Source organism: Harpia harpyja, chromosome 23 (assembly GCF_026419915.1).
Source record: "Harpia harpyja isolate bHarHar1 chromosome 23, bHarHar1 primary haplotype, whole genome shotgun sequence".
Classification (NCBI taxonomy): Eukaryota; Metazoa; Chordata; class Aves; order Accipitriformes; family Accipitridae; genus Harpia; species Harpia harpyja.
In genome coordinates, this window is record NC_068962.1 from 1,580,424 (window position 1) to 1,604,399 (window position 23,976).

Here is a 23,976-nt window from a genome sequence, read left to right on the forward strand (position 1 = left end):
CTCCTCCTATCCACCATCAGGTAGCTGCCAGGCATTTACGGAGCTTCTGAACTCCGACACAAGCCTTTCAAAAAGTCTGACTAGGGATCTCTCCTCTAGTTGGTAGCAGGCATCTATCCCAAGGCAACACCATACATCCAAACGCACGCAATTATTTTTGTTCCTGGATGTCTTGCACCGCTTCCCCCCCGTGTGTGGGTGTCAGTGCTGGAAGCACCTGGTGAAAGCCCAAGGGTCTTTTCGCCGTGCAGGAGACTTTCCTAGCACATCCCTGCCCCAGCCACCCTCCCCATGTTTTGCAGCAACAACTGAACAGAGCACAGGAATCAAGTGCAAGGGAGTATTTTCTTTTTATGGGGGAAAAAAAACAAACGAACACACACACACACAAACAAAAAAAATAAAAGCACAACAACAAATGCTATACTGAAAGAATACTCTGCTTTTGCACTGGCCTTTCCAGTTTGAGTCATCTTACCACTGTGCACTGTGCTGCCTCATGCATGCCTCCCCCAACCTCACCTTCTTCTGCAGAACCCCTGACGTGATCCCAGCAGCCTTCTAGCCACATGCTACTCAAGACTCCCTAACAGAGCGGGTCCAGCTGCCACTATGGATCAGTGAAGACTTAGTTTTCAGTGCTGCCACTGATCCGGTCCCATACCAGCATTCTACTGCACAGTGGTTTGGCAAACGTATTTAACTTTTCTCAAGAGGCAAAAGCTACAATGAGAAGAGGGACTGTGGTTTGCCTTCTCTCCCATGCAGTTTGTTCCTGTGGAGTTAACGCTGGTTTTGTCAAGTCTTTTGCTCTTTCCCTTCGGCACCGTCCAGGTTAAGACTTCCGAGCCAGTAAGGTTGTTAATTTAATCTTCCCATCCATAGAGGCGGTGAGGCAGGTCCCGCAGTCCATGGCCGTGCTCCAATCCACTGTGACAACGGGAGCTCTGTGTCCTCCCAGGGAAAGGCAGCTCTCCAGAACCTTTTCCTCACCGTTTAACTGAAAGAAGGAAAGCATAAGGTTTTAAGGAGGCAAGGTTCTGCAGTGGGGGCAGCGCACCCACAGGAGAAGCCAAAGCCTGCTACAGACTCCGTATCCCCATCAGCATACATAATTAAGCGGAAAAATCAGAGACATGTCGAGATGTACGTAGCACGCATGAGGAAGCAAATTTCCAGTCTCACAACAGAAGCACGCAGTCTCAAGCAGCTCAGTGTCTGCTATCAGCTGAGCTGCAGTAATTGAACAGGGCAGGCTAAAAGCACACGCTGATGAAGAGCACGTAAGCCTAACCTATAGCTCATGTTAGTGCGGGTGCTCCGAACGCCCCAGATGCAAAGTAAAAATTCCATCCAATCTGCCTTGCAATGGCTTATACTGATGCGTATTGACTCAAGAGGAGGCAGGCAAGGGGCAAGCGATCAGTAACCGCTTGTTACTGCGGCACAGAAATTGGGGTGCTTGGAACCATTCAGCCTTACCCTTCATTCCATTTCAGTACACAGCAAGAGGAGGGAATCAGGCTGGGACTAACATAGCACGAGCAAGCACACAAGGCAGATTAAAGACGAGCATCAGGCAACAATCGCGCATTTTGCGTTGAACTGGCATGCATCAATATATTAAAAAAGAATAATTTAAAACTTTGTCCTAGGCACTTGGGTACTAAGGAAAACTGCTGCAGCTAAGCTTTAAGAACACGGAGCACACGTACTCTAGCTACATACAGAGAGTCAAACGCTTACAGAGGGTTCAAACACTTGCTAAGCACCACACGCTGCTAAAACGCACGCTGTATGAAACTGAGCAGCAACTTGCACAGAGCACGGATGGGTAGGTGCTGCTCGAGAACTTCAGCAGCTGCTGTTGCAGCCTTGTAACAACAAGAGCTTGTATGGATGTGTAAGAGTACTCCCCGTCACTTCTCAGACTTACCTTAAAAAGGACTCCCCCAGTAGAAGAACACGTCAACATATAGTTGCCCTCAGAGTCAAAAGCAAAAAGCCTCCCTCGTGGGAACTGGACTTGCTTGTAGCCACTGTACCCGGACAGAACAAAAGGACCCGTAGCTTCGCTGGGAAGATCGTACTCAGGCACCTTCAAGCCACTTTTGTGAATATTTGTCGTGGTTTAACCCCAGCCAGCAACTAAACACCACGCAGCCGCTCACTCACTCCCCCCCACCCAGTGGGATGGGGGAGAAAATCGGGAAAAGAAGCAAAACCCGTGGGTTGAGATAAGAACGGTTTAATAGAACAGAAAAGAAGAAACTAATAATGATAACACTCATAAAATGACAACAGCAACAACGAAAGGATTGGAATGTACAAATGATGCGCAGTGCAATTGCTCACCACCCGCCAACCGACACCCAGCTAGTCCCCGAGCGGCAGTTCCCCGCGCCCCCTTCCCAGTTCCTATACTAGATGGGACGTCCCGTGGTACGGAATACACCCTTGGCCAGTTTGGGTCAGCTGCCCTGGCTGTGTCCTGTGCCGACTTCTTGTGCCCCTCCAGCTTTCTCGCTGGCTGGGCAGGAGAAGCTGAAAAATCCTTGACTTTAGACTGAACACTACTGAGCAACAACTGAAAACATCAGTGTTATCAACATTCTTCGCATACTGAACTCAAAACGGAGCACGGAGCACGGTACCAGCTACTAGGAAGACAGTTAACTCTATCCCAGCCGAAACCCGGACAGTCCAACATGAGGCCGTGGTGCAAAGGGCCCGTGTGGGGCTAAGGGAGCCATACTGTCCTCCCAGTGATGGTCCACACACAGGACATCATTAAAGCCACCTTTGCTGTGACCAAAAATGCACACCCCCCCACCCAGTAACACAGGCACAGCACAGTCAGAGACGCTCCTGCTCTACTTGCAAGGGGAGTCCCGAGACCTCAGGGCCACAGGCTCAGAGCACACCTTGGGAAGGGTGCCATGAGACGCAACCACCAGTGGGTTCCCCCCCTTCGTGTTTGGCAGCAGGCGTCCCCACAGCAGGCTGTACCACGGTATCAAGAGAGCACGCAGGCGCCAGGATGGGTCTGCTGCTGCAGCAGCGGTGCACCGGGCACCTGCTGTGTGCACTGACCTTCCTTGAGGCTGCTGGAAACTTGGCCTTGATGCTCTACGCGCTGCTGTGGGAAGCCGGGAACCCGGTCGACCGCCCTGACAAACGCATTGGCTTTTACAACTTCTGCCTGTGGAACGCGACAGCTGGGGAGCTGCAGTGCCTGGAGTACAAGCATCTGCAGGTGATGGGCATCAGCCTACCAGGAATGGTGCTAGCCAGGGTTTGTGTGTACGCCTGCCTGGTCTTCAGCATCTTCTACCCCGTTTTTGTTGCACACGTGCAGTGCAGAGAGGAGAGGGAGGGCTGGAAGGCGATCCTCATCATACTCATCATCAAGATGATAATCCTCTCTGGAGGCCTGGGTACGTTTCTTTTCCAAACCTCGCAGTGGATTCACCTCTCTGATTTCACTGGGGGCTTCCTGGCATTGCTTGGGACTCAGGCTCTGCTACTGCTCCAGATTCTCACTGCCACTATGTACCTCAGCTGGGCCAAGCAACACACACCCGGGTCAAAGCCCTTTTATTGACGGGGCCCTGCCCGTCGGGATTTGAGGGCGAAGAAGATGCAAGCGCTATTGATAACATGCTTTAAAACAGTAATCCCGCTACAGCTTTAGTCACTGGTAGGAATTTGATCCTTAGTCCAAAGGCCCATCTCCAGCCTCTGGCAAACGGCTGCGTGCAGTGCTCCTGCAGCAAGCAGGCAGCAGACACCAACACCCGCAGCACGGCGTGGAAGCTTTCTGGGAACAGCAGCGTGCAACACGCCCCTCGGCCTGGGGCACAGCATCATAAGCGACAGCATTTCTGGCCCTGACCCAGAGGAGAGCGAAGGGGACGGATCAGAACCAGCACACAGCGGACACAACCCTCTGGCCATATCTAGCCTAAGTATAAGCAGGCAGAGAAGCAAGCAGGCTTCCTTTCTTGGCGTTGCCCAAAGAGACTCTGCTCCTTCTCCACCTCCCGAACTAACCAGGGACGCCTTCGAAGCAACTTGAGGAGCTGTGGCTTCACACTGCCACCACAGCAGTGGCAGCCCCAGAGGGGCACTGGAAATACTCTTCAGCAGGAGCACCTGTACTTCACCTGCTGGAATAACACCTGGAGTGACTCTGCTTTAGTTCATTCGGGTGAAGTGGCCCACATCCAACCCCAAGCAGCAGCAGAGCCCCTGCAGGGGCAGCCCAACAACTTGCTGAGCACTGAACACAGCTCTGAGGAGGAGGAGGGTTTCCACGAGGAAGCAGAGGATTTTGGTGCAGAGCCCCAGGTTTGTCCCCACTGACATTACGGGGCTGAGCCCAGCAGTCCAGCAGCCTTTGAGACTCCAGGAGAACGGGTTCTGCGCGAGGGCAGGTCACCGCAAAGCTAGCCCACACCAACGCACGCCCCGTGCAAGCGTGTGCTCGGGGAGCAGCGCAAGGGCTGCCGAAGGCTGGGGTGCAGTGCCCCAGCTGGGCCATCGCAGCCAGCGCACTGGATGGGGTCTCTCCGCCTTAGCGGCGGTGCACAGCACCGCTCCGTGCCACGTCTGTAACCTCGCACAAAGCAGCGCCTGCTTCCCCCCCCCATCCCCTTAACCTCGCACAAAGCAGCGCCTGCTTTCCCCCCATCCCCTTCGGGACACCAGGGGCCGTTTTCTCCCCTGCTGCCCTCGTGGTGGGGGTGTGGCTGGTGACGCTGCTGTGACTGATTCTGCGTTTCATGAAAGGCTCTCGCACCTGCCCTGGCTTCGTGTGGTTTGTTCATCCCCGCTTCAGACTGGCTCTTGCCACTGAGCCATCCTTATCCCTCCCTAGACCCCCGCGCACCCTGCCATGGGGTCAGCCCCCTCAGAACGGTCCCTGCCCCTGCCAGTCTGCTCCCACCCGTGTCCTCCCCAGCTACGGGAGGCCTGCCCGAGCCTGCGGGCAAATCCAGCGTCAGGCCCAACGGGGACAGCCTGCCAGGCCCCACGGCAGCTGTCACGGAGGGACCGCAAGGACAAGGGAGCCCCAAGGCTGGACCGCGACTATTCGGCTCCGCAGAGCCAGCAAAAGCCTGCCAGGGCCAGCAACTCCCTGCTCCCCTCGAGCCCCGACACCGACCCACCAAAGGGACGCTCACGGGAACCCACACCTCCTCTTTCATCTCTCCGTGCTCCGAGATGCCGAGCAAAACTGAACACAACCTAACCCGGAGCCAAAGCCCGCTGAAGCCAGCACACACCGGGAGAAGCCAGTGCCCCCTTCCTCTCCCCCATGGCTTTCGCGGGCCTCCTACCAGCTCCGCAGGCTACCAACACAGCAGCTCCACAGCCCGCTCCAGGTCCTCCTCCCACCGTCCTGGGTGTCCCCTTGGCTCCTGGGCAGCGGCGGAGCAGGCAACGTCAGCTGAAAAAGATCTCCCTGACGTATTTCAGAGCATCGTCCTCAGAGTCCTCCCAGCCTGGCCTCCCCGCGGCGCCACCGGCAGGGGACGGGAGAGCCGGGCTGCGGCCGCTGCCTCCCCCGCTGCTGGCCGTGCTTCCCGGAGCCTCCTTTGGCGTCGGCTGGAGCTCCTGCTCCTCCCGGCTCCCGGACCGGGCCTTCTCCTCACCTTCCTCGCGCTGCAGGTTCTAGCCAAAGGGAAAAACAACCAGAGCCGGCTGGGCGCGAATTGCACCCCGAGGGGCAGAAGGAGCAGCCCGCCCGCCCCCCCCCACCGCGGGACACCCCCGGCCAGGCCCCAGGGAGCCGCCGCCGCCGCCGGCAGCGCTCCCTGCCCGCTCCCCCGAGCCCTCCCCGCTGCCAGGACCGTGTGCGTGTGTGTGTCCCCCGCCCCCGCCCCCGCCCCCGCCCCGGGGGGTCCGCGCTCACCTCCGCCAGGACCGCCAGGGCCACATCCACCAGCTCCGCCTCGGTCATGCAGTACACCGCCGCCCTGCCAACCGCACGGGGAAGACGCTCAGGGCGAACCGGGCCCGGCCTCGCCCGCCCCAGCGGCGCTACCTGGGACCCGCCGCCTGCCGCCGCCTGCCGCCGCCGCCGCTGCCCGCCCTTGGCGGGGGGGGTCCCCGCCGCGACCACCCGCTCGTCCCCCCGCCGCCTCCAGCCAGGCCGGCAGCACCCGCCGCCTGCCGCCCGCCGCCATTGCCCGCGCCGGGCGGGGCGGGGCGGGGCGGGGCGGGGCCGCCCCGGGAGCCGCCCCCCTTGGGCCCGCCCCCCGTGGAATCCCCCCTTGGAACCGCCCCCTCCTCCCCGGCCGCCGCGCCCCCTGTGTGACGCCCCGTTGCTAGGCTGCCCCCTGCCGGCGCAGACGGCGTCCTGTGCGGAGCGGGAGCGACCGGAGCTGCCGAGCGGCGGCCGGCGCTCGGGGCTCGGCTCTTCTCGCCCCTGCTTCGCTCGGTTGGGCCTCGGGGAGACCGCCCGGGGCTCGGCAGAGCCCGCCGGGCGCCATCCCCGCGGCGGCATGCAGCGGCTCTTCTCGTGCTGCCTGGGGAGGGTGCGGCGGCCGCCGCCCTCCGACGGCGATGCCGGACCCTGCGCCGCCGAGCCCTCCGAGGTCCGGGAGAAGCCCCGGGGCGGGCTGCACGGCGCGGCCGCCGGAGGTGACCTGGCGCGGCTGCAGCGGCACTGGTGGAGGAAGAGATTCCGCATCAACAGGCGGGACGCGGAGAAGCAGTAAGGGGCGGGCGGCGCCCGGAGCAAAAGCCTCCGGCCGGCCACCCCGGCGGAGCCCAGCCCGGTGGCAAGCGCCCTTGTATCGATGGGAAGCAGGAGAGAAGGGTGCCTGGGTAAACTGTGGAGTAAAAACCCCTTTAGGAGTAAAGCACGTCTGAGGATTGCTCTAGCAAAACAAGATGCTCGTTCCTTCCCTCCCGGCTTCTGGCACAGCATCCCTGTTGTGCTAATGCACCACTTTGCATAGCAGCCTTGGTCTGGAGCACGTTTCTAGTATTTTCTTTTCTTGTTTGGGGGGTTTTTTTTGGTTTTAGTTCTGCTTATGCAGCAAACCTGAAAGTGGTCTCTCTCCAGAGCCCCACCTGACCCTCAGCCAAGGTTGTTAGAAGATAACACCTCTACAATGTATTAGCGCCTGCAGTGCTTGCCATGCAACCACAATCTTTGTTGGCCTCTTGATATCCCAACTAGGAGCTCTCTAAACTCTCCGGTCCTCTGGCTGACCATGGGAATTTCTTAAGCCCTTCAAAGTCAGGACTGGGTTTGAGGAGACGTTACCCCAGCTTCACGGGAAGAGTAGCTGCAGCATTAGTGTAGCATCCCACTGAGGTAGAAGCCTTGTAGTGAGATGTCAGTCTGCCAAGGGTTGTCTTAATCTCAATGGCCCTCAAAATGGAGAGGGGGTTTGTCGGATGAGACTGTAACCAGTGGGGCTGAGATACTCCATAGACAAGAATAAGCACCTGCAGCACGAACATGCCTGTAGTGAGTATTTCAGCCTCCAGTAGTCGTGCAGCAAGGTGTCGCTGGGTGTGGGTGTTACCCTTTACCAGCTGGCTATGAATATGGCTCGGATGGCTCATGAATGGCTGTTGCTCTTCCAGTAGAGAGTGTATGCAAGCGGGGGGGTATTTTTAACAAATGCATTTCCTTCCTTTCTGTATATAGTATTCAGAAGCAACTGGAGCAAAACACCGGCTGTGAAATGAGGGGAGAATGTTCTGCAGGAGGCACAGAAGGCCCAGCAGTGCTTGACAGCTCTTGCTCTGGGAAGACTGCTGACTCTCCCTTGGGCACCCCTACACTGACCGGAGCAGGTAGGATCCTTCACCGTGGAGGAGGTGATGAAGACAAATCACTGGCCTGTAGAAGAATGATAACCTCTTGATTGGATGCAGGGCTTGAGGGATGGGGAAAGGCAGAGTGAAATAAGCACTCACAGCAGAGTCTCACATCTTACCTCCTTTGTAGGTGTCTTGCCAGCAGCAGGAGGACAAGAAGAGGAAGATTACGACTCCTCTTTTGATTCTGAGGTACATTCATAGAATCATAGAGTCAGTGTCAAATGGTTGCCCATAGGGCCTACACTCTAGGCGCTTAGCTGCTTCTGCCTAGGTCCTCTCTGCCTTGGGCAGGTGTACATCGGCCCCTTTTGAAAGCCCTGCTCAACAGAGATGCCTAACACGCCGGTGGTGTTTGCCTTTCCGTTCTTTCCATCATCTGATACCACGTTACGGGTGTTGGCTGAAGCGGGAGCTTTGTGCGTGGAAACGGGTTGAGGAGGAGTCTGAGCCAGTTCTCACGCACGTCTTTTCAATTACGCAGTCGGATTGTGAAGCTCCAAGAAAAGCGTCGGCCGACGAGCTGCCTCCTGCTGCAGATGGAAAGGGAGCGTGCGCGCAGCCCGTTGCAGAGGAGAGCGGCAACGGTAATTTCCTGACGCACTAAATGGTTACCTTTGTAAGCTTCTCTGCAGTGAAGCACATGGGGAAAAGCAGAGTGAAATAAGCACTCACAGCAGCGTCTCGCTTCTTGCCTCCTTTGTAGGTGTCTTCCCAGCAGCAGGAGCACAGCAGCAAGATGATGACTCCCCTTTTGATTCTGAGGTAGATTCATAGATTCGTTTAGGTGGGAAAAGACCCTTAAAAGTCCAACCGTAAACCCAACACTGCCAAGCCCACCCCTAAACCGTGTACCCCAGCGCCACATCTACACCTCTGCTAAATACCCCCAGGGTTGGTGACAGGTAGATTCACAGAATCATAGAGTCAGTGTCAAATGGTTGCCCATAGGGCCTACACTCTAGACGCTTAGCTGCTTCTGCCTAGGTCCTCTCTGCCTTGGGCAGGTGTACATCGGCCCCTTTGAAAGCCCTGCTCAACAGAGATGCCTAACACGCCGGTGGTGTTTGCCCTTTCCGTTCTTTCCATCATCTGATACCACGTTACGGGTGTTGGCTGAAGTGGGAGCTTTGTGCGTGGAAACGGGTTGAGGAGGAGTCTGTGCCAGTTCTCACGCACGTCTTTTCAATTACGCAGTCGGATTGTGAAGCTCCAAGAAAAGCGTCGGCCGACGAGCTGCCTCCTGCTGCAGATGGAAAGGGAGCGTGCGCGCAGCCCGTTGCAGAGGAGAGCGGCAACGGTAATTTCCTGACGCACTAAATGGTTACCTTTGTAAGCTTCTCTGCAGTGAAGCACATGGGGAAAAGCAGAGTGAAATAAGCACTCACAGCAGCGTCTCGCTTCTTGCCTCCTTTGTAGGTGTCTTCCCAGCAGCAGGAGCACAGCAGCTAGATGATGACTCCCCTTTTGATTCTGAGGTAGATTCATAGAGTCGTTTAGGTTGGAAAAGACCCTTAAAAGTCCAACCGTAAACCCAACACTGCCAAGCCCACCCCTAAACCATGTACCCCAGCGCCACATCTACACCTCTGCTAAATACCCCCAGGGATGGTGACAGGTAGATTCATAGAATCATAGAGTCAGTGTCAAATGGTTGCCCATAGGGCCTACACTCTAGACGCTTAGCTGCTTCTGCCTAGGTCCTCTCTGCCTTGGGCAGGGGTACGTCGGCCCCTTTTGAAAGCCCTGCTCAACAGAGATGCCTAACACGCCGGTGGTGTTTGCCCTTTCCGTTCTTTCCATCATCTGATACCACGTTACGGGTGTTGGCTGAAGTGGGAGCTTTGTGCGTGGAAACGGGTTGAGGAGGAGTCTGTGCCAGTTCTCACGCACGTCTTTTCAATTACACAGTCGGATTGTGAAGCTCCAATGAATGTGACGGCCGGCGTGTGGATTCCACCTGCACACAAACTTGGAGCATGGGTGCAGCCCGTTGCAGAGGAGAGCGGCAACGGTAATTTCCTGACGCACTAAATGGTTACCTTTGTAAGCTTCTCTGCAGTGAAGCACATGGGGAAAAGCAGAGTGAAATAAGCACTCACAGCAGCATCTCGCTTCTTGCCTCCTTTGTAGGTGTCTTCCCAGCAGCAGGAGCACAGCAGCTAGATGATGACTCCCCTTTTGATTCTGAGGTAGATTCATAGAGTCGTTTAGGTTGGAAAAGACCCTTAAAAGTCCAACCGTAAACCCAACACTGCCAAGCCCAGCCCTAAACCGTGTACCCCAGCGCCACATCTACACCTCTGCTAAATACCCCCAGGGATGGTGACAGGTAGATTCACAGAATCATAGAGTCAGTGTCAAATGGTTGCCCATAGGGCCTACACTCTAGACGCTTAGCTGCTTCTGCCTAGGTCCTCTCTGCCTTGGGCAGGTGTACATCGGCCCCTTTTGAAAGCCCTGCTCAACAGAGATGCCTAACACGCCGGTGGTGTTTGCCCTTTCCGTTCTTTCCATCATCTGATACCACGTTACGGGTGTTGGCTGAAGCGGGAGCTTTGTGCGTGGAAACGGGTTGAGGAGGAGTCTGTGCCAGTTCTCACGCACGTCTTTTCAATTACGCAGTCGGATTGCGAAGCTCCAGCGAAAGCGTCGGCCGTCGTGCAGCTTCCACCTGTATGCAGACGTGAAGCATGGGTGCAGCGTGTTGCAGAGGAGAGCGGCAACGGTAATTTCCTGACGCACTAAATGGTTACCTTTGTAAGCTTTTCTGCGGTGAAGCAGATGGGGAGAAGCAGAGTGAAATAAGCACTCACAGCAGCGTCTCGCTTCTTGCCTCCTTTGTAGGTGTCTTCCCAGCAGCAGGAGCACAGGTAAGAGGGAGGTTTTGACTCTTCTGAGAGCAAGTTACTTTGTTTTCCAGAGGTAATGCCGAAGTCACGCTCCCGTATCCCCGGTGCTGCAATGCAGTGCGATGCTGCAGTCTTGCTGGGGATTCCTTTCCCCACGATCTGTCTGTCTGTGTTCTCACTTGCTCAGGTTTCTGCACCGGAGAGAGAAGAGCTTCAGCTAAAGAAGGATGCTTCATGTCAAACCGACCTTCAAGGCGACAGACAGGTGACTCTAGTAGAGGCTGATGCAGATATCCATAAATAGAACCAGTCAGTGTACAGAGATCTGTTCTTGCTACTGTGTTCATTTTGGAACGCTGCTGAGAGGAGGTGACTGAATCCGGACCTGAGGTGTATTTCGCACCTCATTTTGTTCCCTTTGTGAAGCCGAAGGGCTGCATAAAGAGGGAAAACAGTGGGTTGGACGAAAGCACGTGCGCAGACTCTCATCCTCTATTCCAAGGAGAAGAATATTTAGCCTTTTCTGTGTATTAGGAAAGAGAAAGCCTCACGAAGAGCTGGCGATCCTGTAGATATGCTCAGCTGAGACAGTTGCCTGCTGGTGGCGGCCAAAATCTCTTATGTTTGAATTCACTGAGTCACAGAAGCATAGAATGGTTTGAGTTGGAAGAGTCCTTTAAAGATCATCTAGTGCAACCCCCCCTGCCATGGGCAGGGACACCTTCCACTAGATCAGCTTGCTCAAAGCCCCATCCAGCCTGAACACTTCCAGAGATGGGGCAGCCACAATTTCTCTGGGCAACCTGGTCCAGTGTCCCACCACCCTCATTGCAAAAAATGTCTTCCTTATGCCCACTCTAAATCTACCCTCTTTCAGTTTAAAACAGTTGCCCCTTGTCCTGTCACTTCAGGCCTTAGTAAAAAGTCTCTCTCTCTCTTTCTATTTTGAAAGGCCGCAGTAAGGTCTCCCCAGAGCTCGCTTTTCCCCAGGCTGAACAACCCCAACTCTCTCAGCCTTTCTTCACGGGAGAGGTGTTCCAGCCCTCTGATCATTGTTGTGGCCCTCCTCTGGACCTGCTTGAGCAGGTCCATGTCCTCCTTGTGCTGGGGACCCCAGAGCTGGATGCATTACTCCAGGTGGGGTCTCATGAGAGCAGAGTAGACGGGCAGAATCACCTCCCTCGACCTGCTGGCCACCCTGAAGGCCGAGCTAATGATATCATCCCATGAGTAAAAGCATCTCTCGTGTTGTCATCTTCTCACTGATTTCTCCATGCTCATGGAACACCATTTCTTTAGACATGGGTCAAGCAGCCGTGGCAGGAGCTCGCCAACCCTCTCAAAAGGAGCTCCCTCACAGAAGCTTCACCTGAAGCTGTGAAGTGCTACAGCGTGTACCTGCAGGAACAGAAACTGCAGTTGCAGAAGAAACTGTACCGTTCCAAAGCTAAGGTATGGAGAAAGCCTGTCTCTTGTCTCTTGGCAGGGGCCCAGGCCTTTTTTGTAGCAAACCAGAGCGGGGACCTGATCCTTTCTTGGGGGTTTTGTGTAACCCAGGGTGGTTCAGTGTGCGGTTCGCTGTGATGAGCGGGATGGGAGGGAACAGCACTGCTGCCTTGGGTGCCTGCCTGTTTGCACCACTTGAAGTAAGAGCGGAGGGCTGCACTGAGGTGGTCTTAGTACGCTAGACACCTTTGCAACAGGAGCAGACCGAGTGACATGTAATTGACTCGCCTTGTTTTATAAGCCTGGCGCCTACAATTAGTAAGGCCACTAACCGTGAAGTCACTTTGTCCTTGATTGGAGAAGGGGGGGGGTATTCCTTTCAAACAGCTGCTTCTCAAGGTTCACGGATCACGTGTATTTGCTGCTTCTCTTTGGCTCGGCAAAGCGGAGTGTGTGCTGACAGAGAAAGAGTAGGCATGCTGGAGTGTTGTGCTCACGCTTTTTTGCAGTTCCTCATCACGTCATCATTGTTATGGAGCTGCAAAGTCACTTTAGGAGCAGGAGGAGCTGCTAACCGTGTTGGAGTAGCCAACAAGCGGCTACAAAGAGTGTTTGGAGTCCTTGAGAGAGGAGGAGGAGCGTTGTGGCAGCGTTTAGGAAACGCTTTAGGAAATCATTTTAGACGTAGGAGAGGGGCCAGTGTAAAAGATGAAGTAACGTGGGTTTTGAGAGTCGACATGAGAGTCAGAGCAGTCCACTCCTTTTTATCAAACCTAAGTTGACTACCGGCGATTCTTCTTGTGGTTTGACAGCTGCAGGAATTAAAAGAACGGCATACCCGGACTGAGTGTTATGCCGAGTACCTGAAGGATGCCATCAGGAGGAACGAGAGGGAACTAACTTCCAGGAACCTGCAGGACCTTCTGACCACTTCTTCTGGAACTGCAGCTATCCCAGAGCTGGAAGACCACATACGACGGTAAGGAAGTAACAGAGTGGAGCAAGGCTTCGCTTTCTGCGATTGTGCGAAAACAACAGGACTGTCTTCTTGCATCCCAGCAAGATAATAATACACGATTTTCAAAGACGCTTTTGTTTTAGATGAGGTTCTTTCACATTCTTCTTTGGGGATTTGTGCTCTTGTGGCCTCCTGTGATAAGGCCTGTCCTTCTTTTCCAGGCTCCAAGGTGAAAAGGCCAGGCTGGAAACCACAGTCCAGCAACAAGCAAAGACCATCGAAGCCCTTTGGAAAAAACTGCAAGCCTGTGCCTTAGTAAGCTACTCACAGCCTTCCCTTTTCGTGAGCTACAGAGCCTAGTTCTGTATCTGTGCGGGAAATTTTAAGATGAGGTTTTCCTGGAGAGCCTAGGAGAGATCAGTTTCTCTGTTCTACTGACTACAGGCTGCTCTGAAAGTCCTGCTGGCCCATTCCCCCAGCTTTCTGGCTTTGAGAGTTGTTCCGTGAGACTATAGCAAGTCCTTCTTAATGCCATCTTTGTTAAGGACTTGACAGCAATGCACTGGCTTAAGTATTTTCTGCTTTAGACCAGTCGTGAGCTTGAGACCTCAGGCAGCACTTCAGACAGTCCTGCGGTAGAGGGGTTTGGTGCCTTCGGTTGCGGACACTCCTTGGGCTCTGGTGGTGGTGAGCACGTAGTCCTGGAGGCCTGACTGGCATCATCAGACTGGGACAGGAATTCTTCCGTGGCCTGTACTCTGGGCACCTTCCCATGTTAGTGGCCATGGATTCCTTGGCCAGAAGGTGTAGGTCTGTAATGCAACGAGAAGACCTCCAAAGATGAAAGGCTGCAACTAATAAGGGAATGACACCTCCATAGGCCATATTTTGTATGCTTGGTTGGCGCTGCCGTGAGGTATGACCTTCAGCCAGGGAAGTCCTAGTGTGACTTCTTTTTTCTTCTTTTAATGCTGCTGTAGTCTCATAATGGCCTGGAGGACTCGGTAACCGGCTTTCGGACAACACGGACTGCAAAGGAACACCGACGTCGGCAGGTATATGAACAGCTTCTGGGAACGACTGGTTTTAGTCTTTGAATTTCTCGTGGGCAGGTAATTTATGAAAAGGTCAGGTGGGCTGCGGGGAATCCCCCAGGTTTTTGGGCAGGACACCCTCAGGGGAAAAGTCTATACGTTTCCTCATTCCCCTGGTGCTACTGTGTTTTGCATCTGCTCGGTAGACAATATGCGGGCACTTGCGTTCATCAGCACGATTCCTTTGATGGGTAGGCTGTGTGCTGTGGACAGGAGAGACAGCTGTGGGTGAGAGCTGTGAGAGGAGACTGGACTTGGGAGATACATGTTTTCTCCTTTGTGGAGAAGGCTGGCTGCACATTCTGCGTGTGGATCCTGTTCCTGTGCTCTGTGTGTGATGCATCTTTTCTATTTTGAAAGCGTGGCAGTGAAAGCAAGGAAGTAAAGAAGCTGGGCAAGACGCAATGCCGATCGGAAGCGCTTCCGGATGAAGCGTGGAAAAGAAACGCCGCGCTGGAGGAAGAACAGACCAGGCATGGCTTTTTAGTGCTTTAAAGAAATACACACTGAGGAGAAGTCAAGCTTTACTGAACCCTAGTGTAAAAGCATGTGCATAACCGTTTGCGAGCAAATTCAAGCCTCGCATTCGATCTTGCCAGGTGCTTCTGTGCATGAGCCTATGGTTTTAAAAAGCTGCAAAAGGCCTTGCAAATGCAGGCTGCCTGCACTTCTCCTGGGTGGGAAGGAAGTCTTGTCCTCTTCTGTTCAGAGAAATTTGGGGCCCTCCAAGTGTTGGGTGGTGCTGGGGAGCTGGCTGCTCTCAGTAATTCCTGGCTTGTCAAGCACATTACAGATGAAGCAAGCCATCCGGGGCTGTGCTGCTTAGGTAAGAGTGTGTGCAAAAGGCCGACTGCTGCTTTGCTTCACGCTTTCCTTACTAATTTGCTGTGCAGGTTGAAGATGCTTCTGCAGATGTCTTCGACAACCCTGACTGCGTCTGCAGCGCGAAGGAGAAAGTCCCAGCTCAGTTTCTGGCGAGAGATGAAGTAAGTTGTTCCGAATTGACTAACTAAATTGGTAAACTAAGAAGAAAGCTGAGCTCTGGTTTGGTTGGTGGATTTGAGGCGATTATTCTTTTCTGCTAGAACCCGTGTGATTCTTTTCCTATACTTTTTTTCCGCGCTGCTAATTATCTCTTGGCTGTATTTTGCAAGTGATTGACTGCTCTTGATGCTCCTGCTCCTGTTGTGGCAGTAGATGATGATGATGTTGATGAACACAGATGTAGTTGTCGTGATGGGTAAAAACCACGAGCCAGGAGTCCCAGCAATGGCCTCACTGACCAGCATGCAGTGCCGGGGGCCCTGAGCAAGAACAGCGGAGCTGGTCACCACACACTGAGATTTTAATACATTTCAATACTCTGTCTGCAGGTGACGAATGCAGTCTCGATGGCCCCCCACCTTACGGATTTCCAGTCACAGCTGAACCTCCAACGCGGTTAACGATGAGAAGATGCACAAAGAGCGGAGGAAGTGCCAGTGCCAGAAAAGAGTGCTCCCAGGGGAGATGCGTGAAGCCTGGAAACCTTTGCCTTCCACCCTGTGCACCCACCCCACCCCCTCCCCGCCCCCCCCTAATTACAAGTGTTCTGTCGCAGTTTGGTATTTAATAAACTCTGCCACCTCGTACGGGTCTTAGTTTTGCTGCACAACCGGAGCTCTTCGGACCTAGCGCGTCCGGACGAGGAGAGTCCTGTTCCTGAAGGCTCGCTCAGGCTCCCTTCCCACGCAGGCAGTCAGCACACCTCTCCCTGCCCTCGCTCGGAACGACCCCCAGTCCTGCAGACATCTCCGACGGGGAGCACGCGTCCGTGTCCTTTCCCTCTGCGGAGGCTTGAACCGTGGCGGTGCTCAGACCAGGGACCAGCGCTGAGCGACTGCTCATCATCGGTCGCCAGACTCCTTTCTAGAGCAACCCTCCCGCCGGTCTGGGCAGAAGGGGGTGGGCGAGCTCCCGGTAGCCACGGACGCTTTGCAGATCCCACCGGGACCTGGCGGATTTGCAGCCTGCCGAGGGGAAAGGCGGGAAGCAGCGGGCACGAGCCGCAGCAGGGAGAAACCCACCTCGACCCGAGGAAAAACCTTTCCTCCTGCGAGGGCGGCCAGGGACCGCTGTCAGGGAGCAGCGCGGGCACGCTGCTCCCTCAGGGACGGGGAGCCGAAGGGGGTCCCCGCAGCCAGCGGGGCAGACCCAGCCTCGGCCCGCACGAGCGAGGGGAGCGGGGCCGTCCCCGGGGAAGGCAGCCGAGAGCCCGCAGGGACGAACGAGCGCCTGGGGAGGCGGCGGCGCCGAGGGCGAACCGAGAAGCCGGGCCAGGCCGGGCCGGGGCTCAGGCCCGGTGGCGGCCAGCGGGGTCGGAGACAGCCCGGTGGTGGCCAAGCAGGGCCACGGGGAGGCGGCCGGCGGGCTGGGGTCCGTGGCCGGGAGAGACCGAGCTGGAGACGGGGACGCCATGACGGAGCTCGGGCAGGGCCTGCAGGCCTCCGCCTCCGCCTCGGGGGGCCTCCCGCGCCGGAGGCCCCCGGGGTGAGGCCGGAGGCTCCAGCTCAGCCCACCGGTGGCTTTTTTGTGCCACAGAGAGGTTGTAGGGTCTCTGTGCTTGGAGACGCTCCCGCCTGGACGTGGCCCTGGCTGACCCTGCTTTGAGCAGGGCGGGGGGGGGAGACGAGACGAGGCCCCTTCCCGCCGCGACGACGCTCGTGCTTTCGGCGCTCTGGGGATGTCGCGCTGCGGGCCCCGTTTGCTTCGGCCAGACCTCCCGCCTGCTTCAACGAGCTTTTTGCCAGAGTCTGACCGCGTACAAAAGACGACGGCAGACTGTACCCAGCATCTCCGGGCACAAAGACGGCAACGACCTTCTCAGACGCCCAGCCATGGCGTGAGGTGTGATGCCACCAGCGAAGAACGGCCGTCGAGTTAGCCGACGTCGACTTAGTTGACTTCCAGCCCCCAGTTTGAGAGCTGGAACTAGGAAAGAACCATCACACTCCCAGTCTGGCTGGGCAGCAGTGGGAGCTGCCAGCTAGGGAGGTCCACCTGGCCCAGTCCCCACCTCTTCAAACACAAGGAGACGGCTAGCTAGGCATTACAGCCTTGACAAACCACTCTTCATAAATACGCCAAAGCACGCTGGGCAAAGACAAACTGAAATAACGTTCCACCTCCTCTCCGGCCAATCGGCCGTCAACATGCTAACACATGTCCGGGCTCTAAAGCCAAAACGGCTCTCGGAAAATACCAAAGGTATCTTCAGACGGCAAATTGGACCCGTTCTCCACATAATCGAGAGTGAGAGCTCTGCCGAGGAACAACAGTACCGCAGACTCCCAAGAAAGGCCAAGAACGTAAGCAGCGGTGAGCTCGACGGCAATGGGCAAGCAGATGAGAGCTGGCTGCTTAGCCGTCCACTCAAAGACTATGCAACACCCGAGCACAGCACCTCCCCTGATGTTGGGGGGGTGCAGGGGGACAGACAGCTCCAGTGACAGAGAGCACTGTACATGACCAGACTGGTTCTGGCCCCCCCTCCTCCTATCCACCATCAGGTAGCTGCCAGGCATTTACGGAGCTTCTGAACTCCGACACAAGCCTTTCAAAAAGTCTGACTAGGGATCTCTCCTCTAGTTGGTAGCAGGCATCTATCCCAAGGCAACACCATACATCCAAACGCACGCAATTATTTTTGTTCCTGGATGTCTTGCACCGCTTCCCCCCCGTGTGTGGGTGTCAGTGCTGGAAGCACCTGGTGAAAGCCCAAGGGTCTTTTCGCCGTGCAGGAGACTTTCCTAGCACATCCCTGCCCCAGCCACCCTCCCCATGTTTTGCAGCAACAACTGAACAGAGCACAGGAATCAAGTGCAAGGGAGTATTTTCTTTTTATGGGGGAAAAAAAACAAACGAACACACACACACACAAACAAAAAAAATAAAAGCACAACAACAAATGCTATACTGAAAGAATACTCTGCTTTTGCACTGGCCTTTCCAGTTTGAGTCATCTTACCACTGTGCACTGTGCTGCCTCATGCATGCCTCCCCCAACCTCACCTTCTTCTGCAGAACCCCTGACGTGATCCCAGCAGCCTTCTAGCCACATGCTACTCAAGACTCCCTAACAGAGCGGGTCCAGCTGCCACTATGGATCAGTGAAGACTTAGTTTTCAGTGCTGCCACTGATCCGGTCCCATACCAGCATTCTACTGCACAGTGGTTTGGCAAACGTATTTAACTTTTCTCAAGAGGCAAAAGCTACAATGAGAAGAGGGACTGTGGTTTGCCTTCTCTCCCATGCAGTTTGTTCCTGTGGAGTTAACGCTGGTTTTGTCAAGTCTTTTGCTCTTTCCCTTCGGCACCGTCCAGGTTAAGACTTCCGAGCCAGTAAGGTTGTTAATTTAATCTTCCCATCCATAGAGGCGGTGAGGCAGGTCCCGCAGTCCATGGCCGTGCTCCAATCCACTGTGACAACGGGAGCTCTGTGTCCTCCCAGGGAAAGGCAGCTCTCCAGAACCTTTTCCTCACCGTTTAACTGAAAGAAGGAAAGCATAAGGTTTTAAGGAGGCAAGGTTCTGCAGTGGGGGCAGCGCACCCACAGGAGAAGCCAAAGCCTGCTACAGACTCCGTATCCCCATCAGCATACATAATTAAGCGGAAAAATCAGAGACATGTCGAGATGTACGTAGCACGCATGAGGAAGCAAATTTCCAGTCTCACAACAGAAGCACGCAGTCTCAAGCAGCTCAGTGTCTGCTATCAGCTGAGCTGCAGTAATTGAACAGGGCAGGCTAAAAGCACACGCTGATGAAGAGCACGTAAGCCTAACCTATAGCTCATGTTAGTGCGGGTGCTCCGAACGCCCCAGATGCAAAGTAAAAATTCCATCCAATCTGCCTTGCAATGGCTTATACTGATGCGTATTGACTCAAGAGGAGGCAGGCAAGGGGCAAGCGATCAGTAACCGCTTGTTACTGCGGCACAGAAATTGGGGTGCTTGGAACCATTCAGCCTTACCCTTCATTCCATTTCAGTACACAGCAAGAGGAGGGAATCAGGCTGGGACTAACATAGCACGAGCAAGCACACAAGGCAGATTAAAGACGAGCATCAGGCAACAATCGCGCATTTTGCGTTGAACTGGCATGCATCAATATATTAAAAAAGAATAATTTAAAACTTTGTCCTAGGCACTTGGGTACTAAGGAAAACTGCTGCAGCTAAGCTTTAAGAACACGGAGCACACGTACTCTAGCTACATACAGAGAGTCAAACGCTTACAGAGGGTTCAAACACTTGCTAAGCACCACACGCTGCTAAAACGCACGCTGTATGAAACTGAGCAGCAACTTGCACAGAGCACGGATGGGTAGGTGCTGCTCGAGAACTTCAGCAGCTGCTGTTGCAGCCTTGTAACAACAAGAGCTTGTATGGATGTGTAAGAGTACTCCCCGTCACTTCTCAGACTTACCTTAAAAAGGACTCCCCCAGTAGAAGAACACGTCAACATATAGTTGCCCTCAGAGTCAAAAGCAAAAAGCCTCCCTCGTGGGAACTGGACTTGCTTGTAGCCACTGTACCCGGACAGAACAAAAGGACCCGTAGCTTCGCTGGGAAGATCGTACTCAGGCACCTTCAAGCCACTTTTGTGAATATTTGTCGTGGTTTAACCCCAGCCAGCAACTAAACACCACGCAGCCGCTCACTCACTCCCCCCCACCCAGTGGGATGGGGGAGAAAATCGGGAAAAGAAGCAAAACCCGTGGGTTGAGATAAGAACGGTTTAATAGAACAGAAAAGAAGAAACTAATAATGATAACACTCATAAAATGACAACAGCAACAACGAAAGGATTGGAATGTACAAATGATGCGCAGTGCAATTGCTCACCACCCGCCAACCGACACCCAGCTAGTCCCCGAGCGGCAGTTCCCCGCGCCCCCTTCCCAGTTCCTATACTAGATGGGACGTCCCGTGGTACGGAATACACCCTTGGCCAGTTTGGGTCAGCTGCCCTGGCTGTGTCCTGTGCCGACTTCTTGTGCCCCTCCAGCTTTCTCGCTGGCTGGGCAGGAGAAGCTGAAAAATCCTTGACTTTAGACTGAACACTACTGAGCAACAACTGAAAACATCAGTGTTATCAACATTCTTCGCATACTGAACTCAAAACGGAGCACGGAGCACGGTACCAGCTACTAGGAAGACAGTTAACTCTATCCCAGCCGAAACCCGGACAGTCCAACATGAGGCCGTGGTGCAAAGGGCCCGTGTGGGGCTAAGGGAGCCATACTGTCCTCCCAGTGATGGTCCACACACAGGACATCATTAAAGCCACCTTTGCTGTGACCAAAAATGCACACCCCCCCACCCAGTAACACAGGCACAGCACAGTCAGAGACGCTCCTGCTCTACTTGCAAGGGGAGTCCCGAGACCTCAGGGCCACAGGCTCAGAGCACACCTTGGGAAGGGTGCCATGAGACGCAACCACCAGTGGGTTCCCCCCCTTCGTGTTTGGCAGCAGGCGTCCCCACAGCAGGCTGTACCACGGTATCAAGAGAGCACGCAGGCGCCAGGATGGGTCTGCTGCTGCAGCAGCGGTGCACCGGGCACCTGCTGTGTGCACTGACCTTCCTTGAGGCTGCTGGAAACTTGGCCTTGATGCTCTACGCGCTGCTGTGGGAAGCCGGGAACCCGGTCGACCGCCCTGACAAACGCATTGGCTTTTACAACTTCTGCCTGTGGAACGCGACAGCTGGGGAGCTGCAGTGCCTGGAGTACAAGCATCTGCAGGTGATGGGCATCAGCCTACCAGGAATGGTGCTAGCCAGGGTTTGTGTGTACGCCTGCCTGGTCTTCAGCATCTTCTACCCCGTTTTTGTTGCACACGTGCAGTGCAGAGAGGAGAGGGAGGGCTGGAAGGCGATCCTCATCATACTCATCATCAAGATGATAATCCTCTCTGGAGGCCTGGGTACGTTTCTTTTCCAAACCTCGCAGTGGATTCACCTCTCTGATTTCACTGGGGGCTTCCTGGCATTGCTTGGGACTCAGGCTCTGCTACTGCTCCAGATTCTCACTGCCACTATGTACCTCAGCTGGGCCAAGCAACACACACCCGGGTCAAAGCCCTTTTATTGACGGGGCCCTGCCCGTCGGGATTTGAGGGCGAAGAAGATGCAAGCGCTATTGATAACATGCTTTAAAACAGTAATCCCGCTACAGCTTTAGTCACTGGTAGGAATTTGATCCTTAGTCCAAAGGCCCATCTCCAGCCTCTGGCAAACGGCTGCGTGCAGTGCTCCTGCAGCAAGCAGGCAGCAGACACCAACACCCGCAGCACGGCGTGGAAGCTTTCTGGGAACAGCAGCGTGCAACACGCCCCTCGGCCTGGGGCACAGCATCATAAGCGACAGCATTTCTGGCCCTGACCCAGAGGAGAGCGAAGGGGACGGATCAGAACCAGCACACAGCGGACACAACCCTCTGGCCATATCTAGCCTAAGTATAAGCAGGCAGAGAAGCAAGCAGGCTTCCTTTCTTGGCGTTGCCCAAAGAGACTCTGCTCCTTCTCCACCTCCCGAACTAACCAGGGACGCCTTCGAAGCAACTTGAGGAGCTGTGGCTTCACACTGCCACCACAGCAGTGGCAGCCCCAGAGGGGCACTGGAAATACTCTTCAGCAGGAGCACCTGTACTTCACCTGCTGGAATAACACCTGGAGTGACTCTGCTTTAGTTCATTCGGGTGAAGTGGCCCACATCCAACCCCAAGCAGCAGCAGAGCCCCTGCAGGGGCAGCCCAACAACTTGCTGAGCACTGAACACAGCTCTGAGGAGGAGGAGGGTTTCCACGAGGAAGCAGAGGATTTTGGTGCAGAGCCCCAGGTTTGTCCCCACTGACATTACGGGGCTGAGCCCAGCAGTCCAGCAGCCTTTGAGACTCCAGGAGAACGGGTTCTGCGCGAGGGCAGGTCACCGCAAAGCTAGCCCACACCAACGCACGCCCCGTGCAAGCGTGTGCTCGGGGAGCAGCGCAAGGGCTGCCGAAGGCTGGGGTGCAGTGCCCCAGCTGGGCCATCGCAGCCAGCGCACTGGATGGGGTCTCTCCGCCTTAGCGGCGGTGCACAGCACCGCTCCGTGCCACGTCTGTAACCTCGCACAAAGCAGCGCCTGCTTCCCCCCCCCATCCCCTTAACCTCGCACAAAGCAGCGCCTGCTTTCCCCCCATCCCCTTCGGGACACCAGGGGCCGTTTTCTCCCCTGCTGCCCTCGTGGTGGGGGTGTGGCTGGTGACGCTGCTGTGACTGATTCTGCGTTTCATGAAAGGCTCTCGCACCTGCCCTGGCTTCGTGTGGTTTGTTCATCCCCGCTTCAGACTGGCTCTTGCCACTGAGCCATCCTTATCCCTCCCTAGACCCCCGCGCACCCTGCCATGGGGTCAGCCCCCTCAGAACGGTCCCTGCCCCTGCCAGTCTGCTCCCACCCGTGTCCTCCCCAGCTACGGGAGGCCTGCCCGAGCCTGCGGGCAAATCCAGCGTCAGGCCCAACGGGGACAGCCTGCCAGGCCCCACGGCAGCTGTCACGGAGGGACCGCAAGGACAAGGGAGCCCCAAGGCTGGACCGCGACTATTCGGCTCCGCAGAGCCAGCAAAAGCCTGCCAGGGCCAGCAACTCCCTGCTCCCCTCGAGCCCCGACACCGACCCACCAAAGGGACGCTCACGGGAACCCACACCTCCTCTTTCATCTCTCCGTGCTCCGAGATGCCGAGCAAAACTGAACACAACCTAACCCGGAGCCAAAGCCCGCTGAAGCCAGCACACACCGGGAGAAGCCAGTGCCCCCTTCCTCTCCCCCATGGCTTTCGCGGGCCTCCTACCAGCTCCGCAGGCTACCAACACAGCAGCTCCACAGCCCGCTCCAGGTCCTCCTCCCACCGTCCTGGGTGTCCCCTTGGCTCCTGGGCAGCGGCGGAGCAGGCAACGTCAGCTGAAAAAGATCTCCCTGACGTATTTCAGAGCATCGTCCTCAGAGTCCTCCCAGCCTGGCCTCCCCGCGGCGCCACCGGCAGGGGACGGGAGAGCCGGGCTGCGGCCGCTGCCTCCCCCGCTGCTGGCCGTGCTTCCCGGAGCCTCCTTTGGCGTCGGCTGGAGCTCCTGCTCCTCCCGGCTCCCGGACCGGGCCTTCTCCTCACCTTCCTCGCGCTGCAGGTTCTAGCCAAAGGGAAAAACAACCAGAGCCGGCTGGGCGCGAATTGCACCCCGAGGGGCAGAAGGAGCAGCCCGCCCGCCCCCCCCACCGCGGGACACCCCCGGCCAGGCCCCAGGGAGCCGCCGCCGCCGCCGGCAGCGCTCCCTGCCCGCTCCCCCGAGCCCTCCCCGCTGCCAGGACCGTGTGCGTGTGTGTGTCCCCCGCCCCCGCCCCCGCCCCCGCCCCCGCCCCGGGGGGTCCGCGCTCACCTCCGCCAGGACCGCCAGGGCCACATCCACCAGCTCCGCCTCGGTCATGCAGTACACCGCCGCCCTGCCAACCGCACGGGGAAGACGCTCAGGGCGAACCGGGCCCGGCCTCGCCCGCCCCAGCGGCGCTACCTGGGACCCGCCGCCTGCCGCCGCCTGCCGCCGCCGCCGCTGCCCGCCCTTGGCGGGGGGGGTCCCCGCCGCGACCACCCGCTCGTCCCCCGCCGCCTCCAGCCAGGCCGGCAGCACCCGCCGCCTGCCGCCCGCCGCCATTGCCCGCGCCGGGCGGGGCGGGGCGGGGCGGGGCGGGGCCGCCCCGGGAGCCGCCCCCCTT

General features: G+C 56.3%; 4 protein-coding genes and 1 long non-coding RNA gene across 5 annotated transcripts; 3 read left to right on the forward strand and 2 right to left on the reverse strand.

Annotated features, from left to right (window-relative positions):
• Window positions 1-2,794: 2,794 nt before the first annotated feature.
• On the forward strand, window positions 2,795-3,954 carry LOC128135722 (transmembrane protein 140-like; the record flags this gene model as incomplete). Its single annotated transcript, XM_052774793.1, has 1 exon — window positions 2,795-3,954. A coding segment is annotated over one exon (810 nt), but the record flags the coding sequence as incomplete, so codon positions are not given.
• Window positions 3,955-4,667: 713 nt separating this feature from the next.
• On the reverse strand, window positions 4,668-6,191 carry LOC128135671 (cell cycle regulator of non-homologous end joining-like). The gene is given in 4 exon segments (XM_052774739.1): window positions 4,668-5,676; window positions 5,918-5,981; window positions 6,057-6,139; window positions 6,141-6,191. Coding segments are annotated over 4 exon segments (426 nt in total). The 3' UTR covers window positions 4,668-5,448.
• A 6,896-nt stretch (window positions 6,192-13,087) lies between these two features.
• LOC128135596 (uncharacterized) lies at window positions 13,088-14,660 on the forward strand. The gene is made up of 4 exons (XR_008233152.1): window positions 13,088-13,119; window positions 13,320-13,413; window positions 14,079-14,153; window positions 14,553-14,660. It is a non-coding gene; the product is annotated as an uncharacterized LOC128135596 (long non-coding RNA).
• Window positions 14,661-20,514: 5,854 nt separating this feature from the next.
• LOC128135723 (transmembrane protein 140-like) lies at window positions 20,515-21,674 on the forward strand (the record flags this gene model as incomplete). The annotated part of the gene is made up of 1 exon (XM_052774795.1): window positions 20,515-21,674. A coding segment is annotated over one exon (810 nt), but the record flags the coding sequence as incomplete, so codon positions are not given.
• A 713-nt stretch (window positions 21,675-22,387) lies between these two features.
• LOC128135672 (cell cycle regulator of non-homologous end joining-like) lies at window positions 22,388-23,915 on the reverse strand. The gene is made up of 3 exons (XM_052774740.1): window positions 23,782-23,915; window positions 23,643-23,706; window positions 22,388-23,396 (listed from the first exon to the last, which is right to left on the reverse strand). Exons 1-3 carry the CDS (start codon window positions 23,913-23,915, stop codon window positions 23,169-23,171), a joined length of 426 nt encoding a protein of 141 aa, XP_052630700.1. The 3' UTR covers window positions 22,388-23,168.
• Between the last annotated feature and the right edge of the window lie 61 nt (window positions 23,916-23,976).

What these genes read in the sequence shown, in the direction of transcription:
- LOC128135672 (XM_052774740.1), bottom strand. Translation starts at nt 23,915, where the DNA reads ATGGCGGCGGGCGGCAGGCGGCGGGTGCTGCCGGCCTGGCTGGAGGCG. An exon ending in CAGGCGGCGGCAGGCGGCGG is followed by an intron (nt 23,707 to 23,781) that starts GTCCCAGGTAGC and finishes TGCGGTTGGCAG; the next exon opens with GGCGGCGGTGTACTGCATGA. An exon ending in CCCTGGCGGTCCTGGCGGAG is followed by an intron (nt 23,397 to 23,642) that starts GTGAGCGCGGAC and finishes CCCTTTGGCTAG; the next exon opens with AACCTGCAGCGCGAGGAAGG.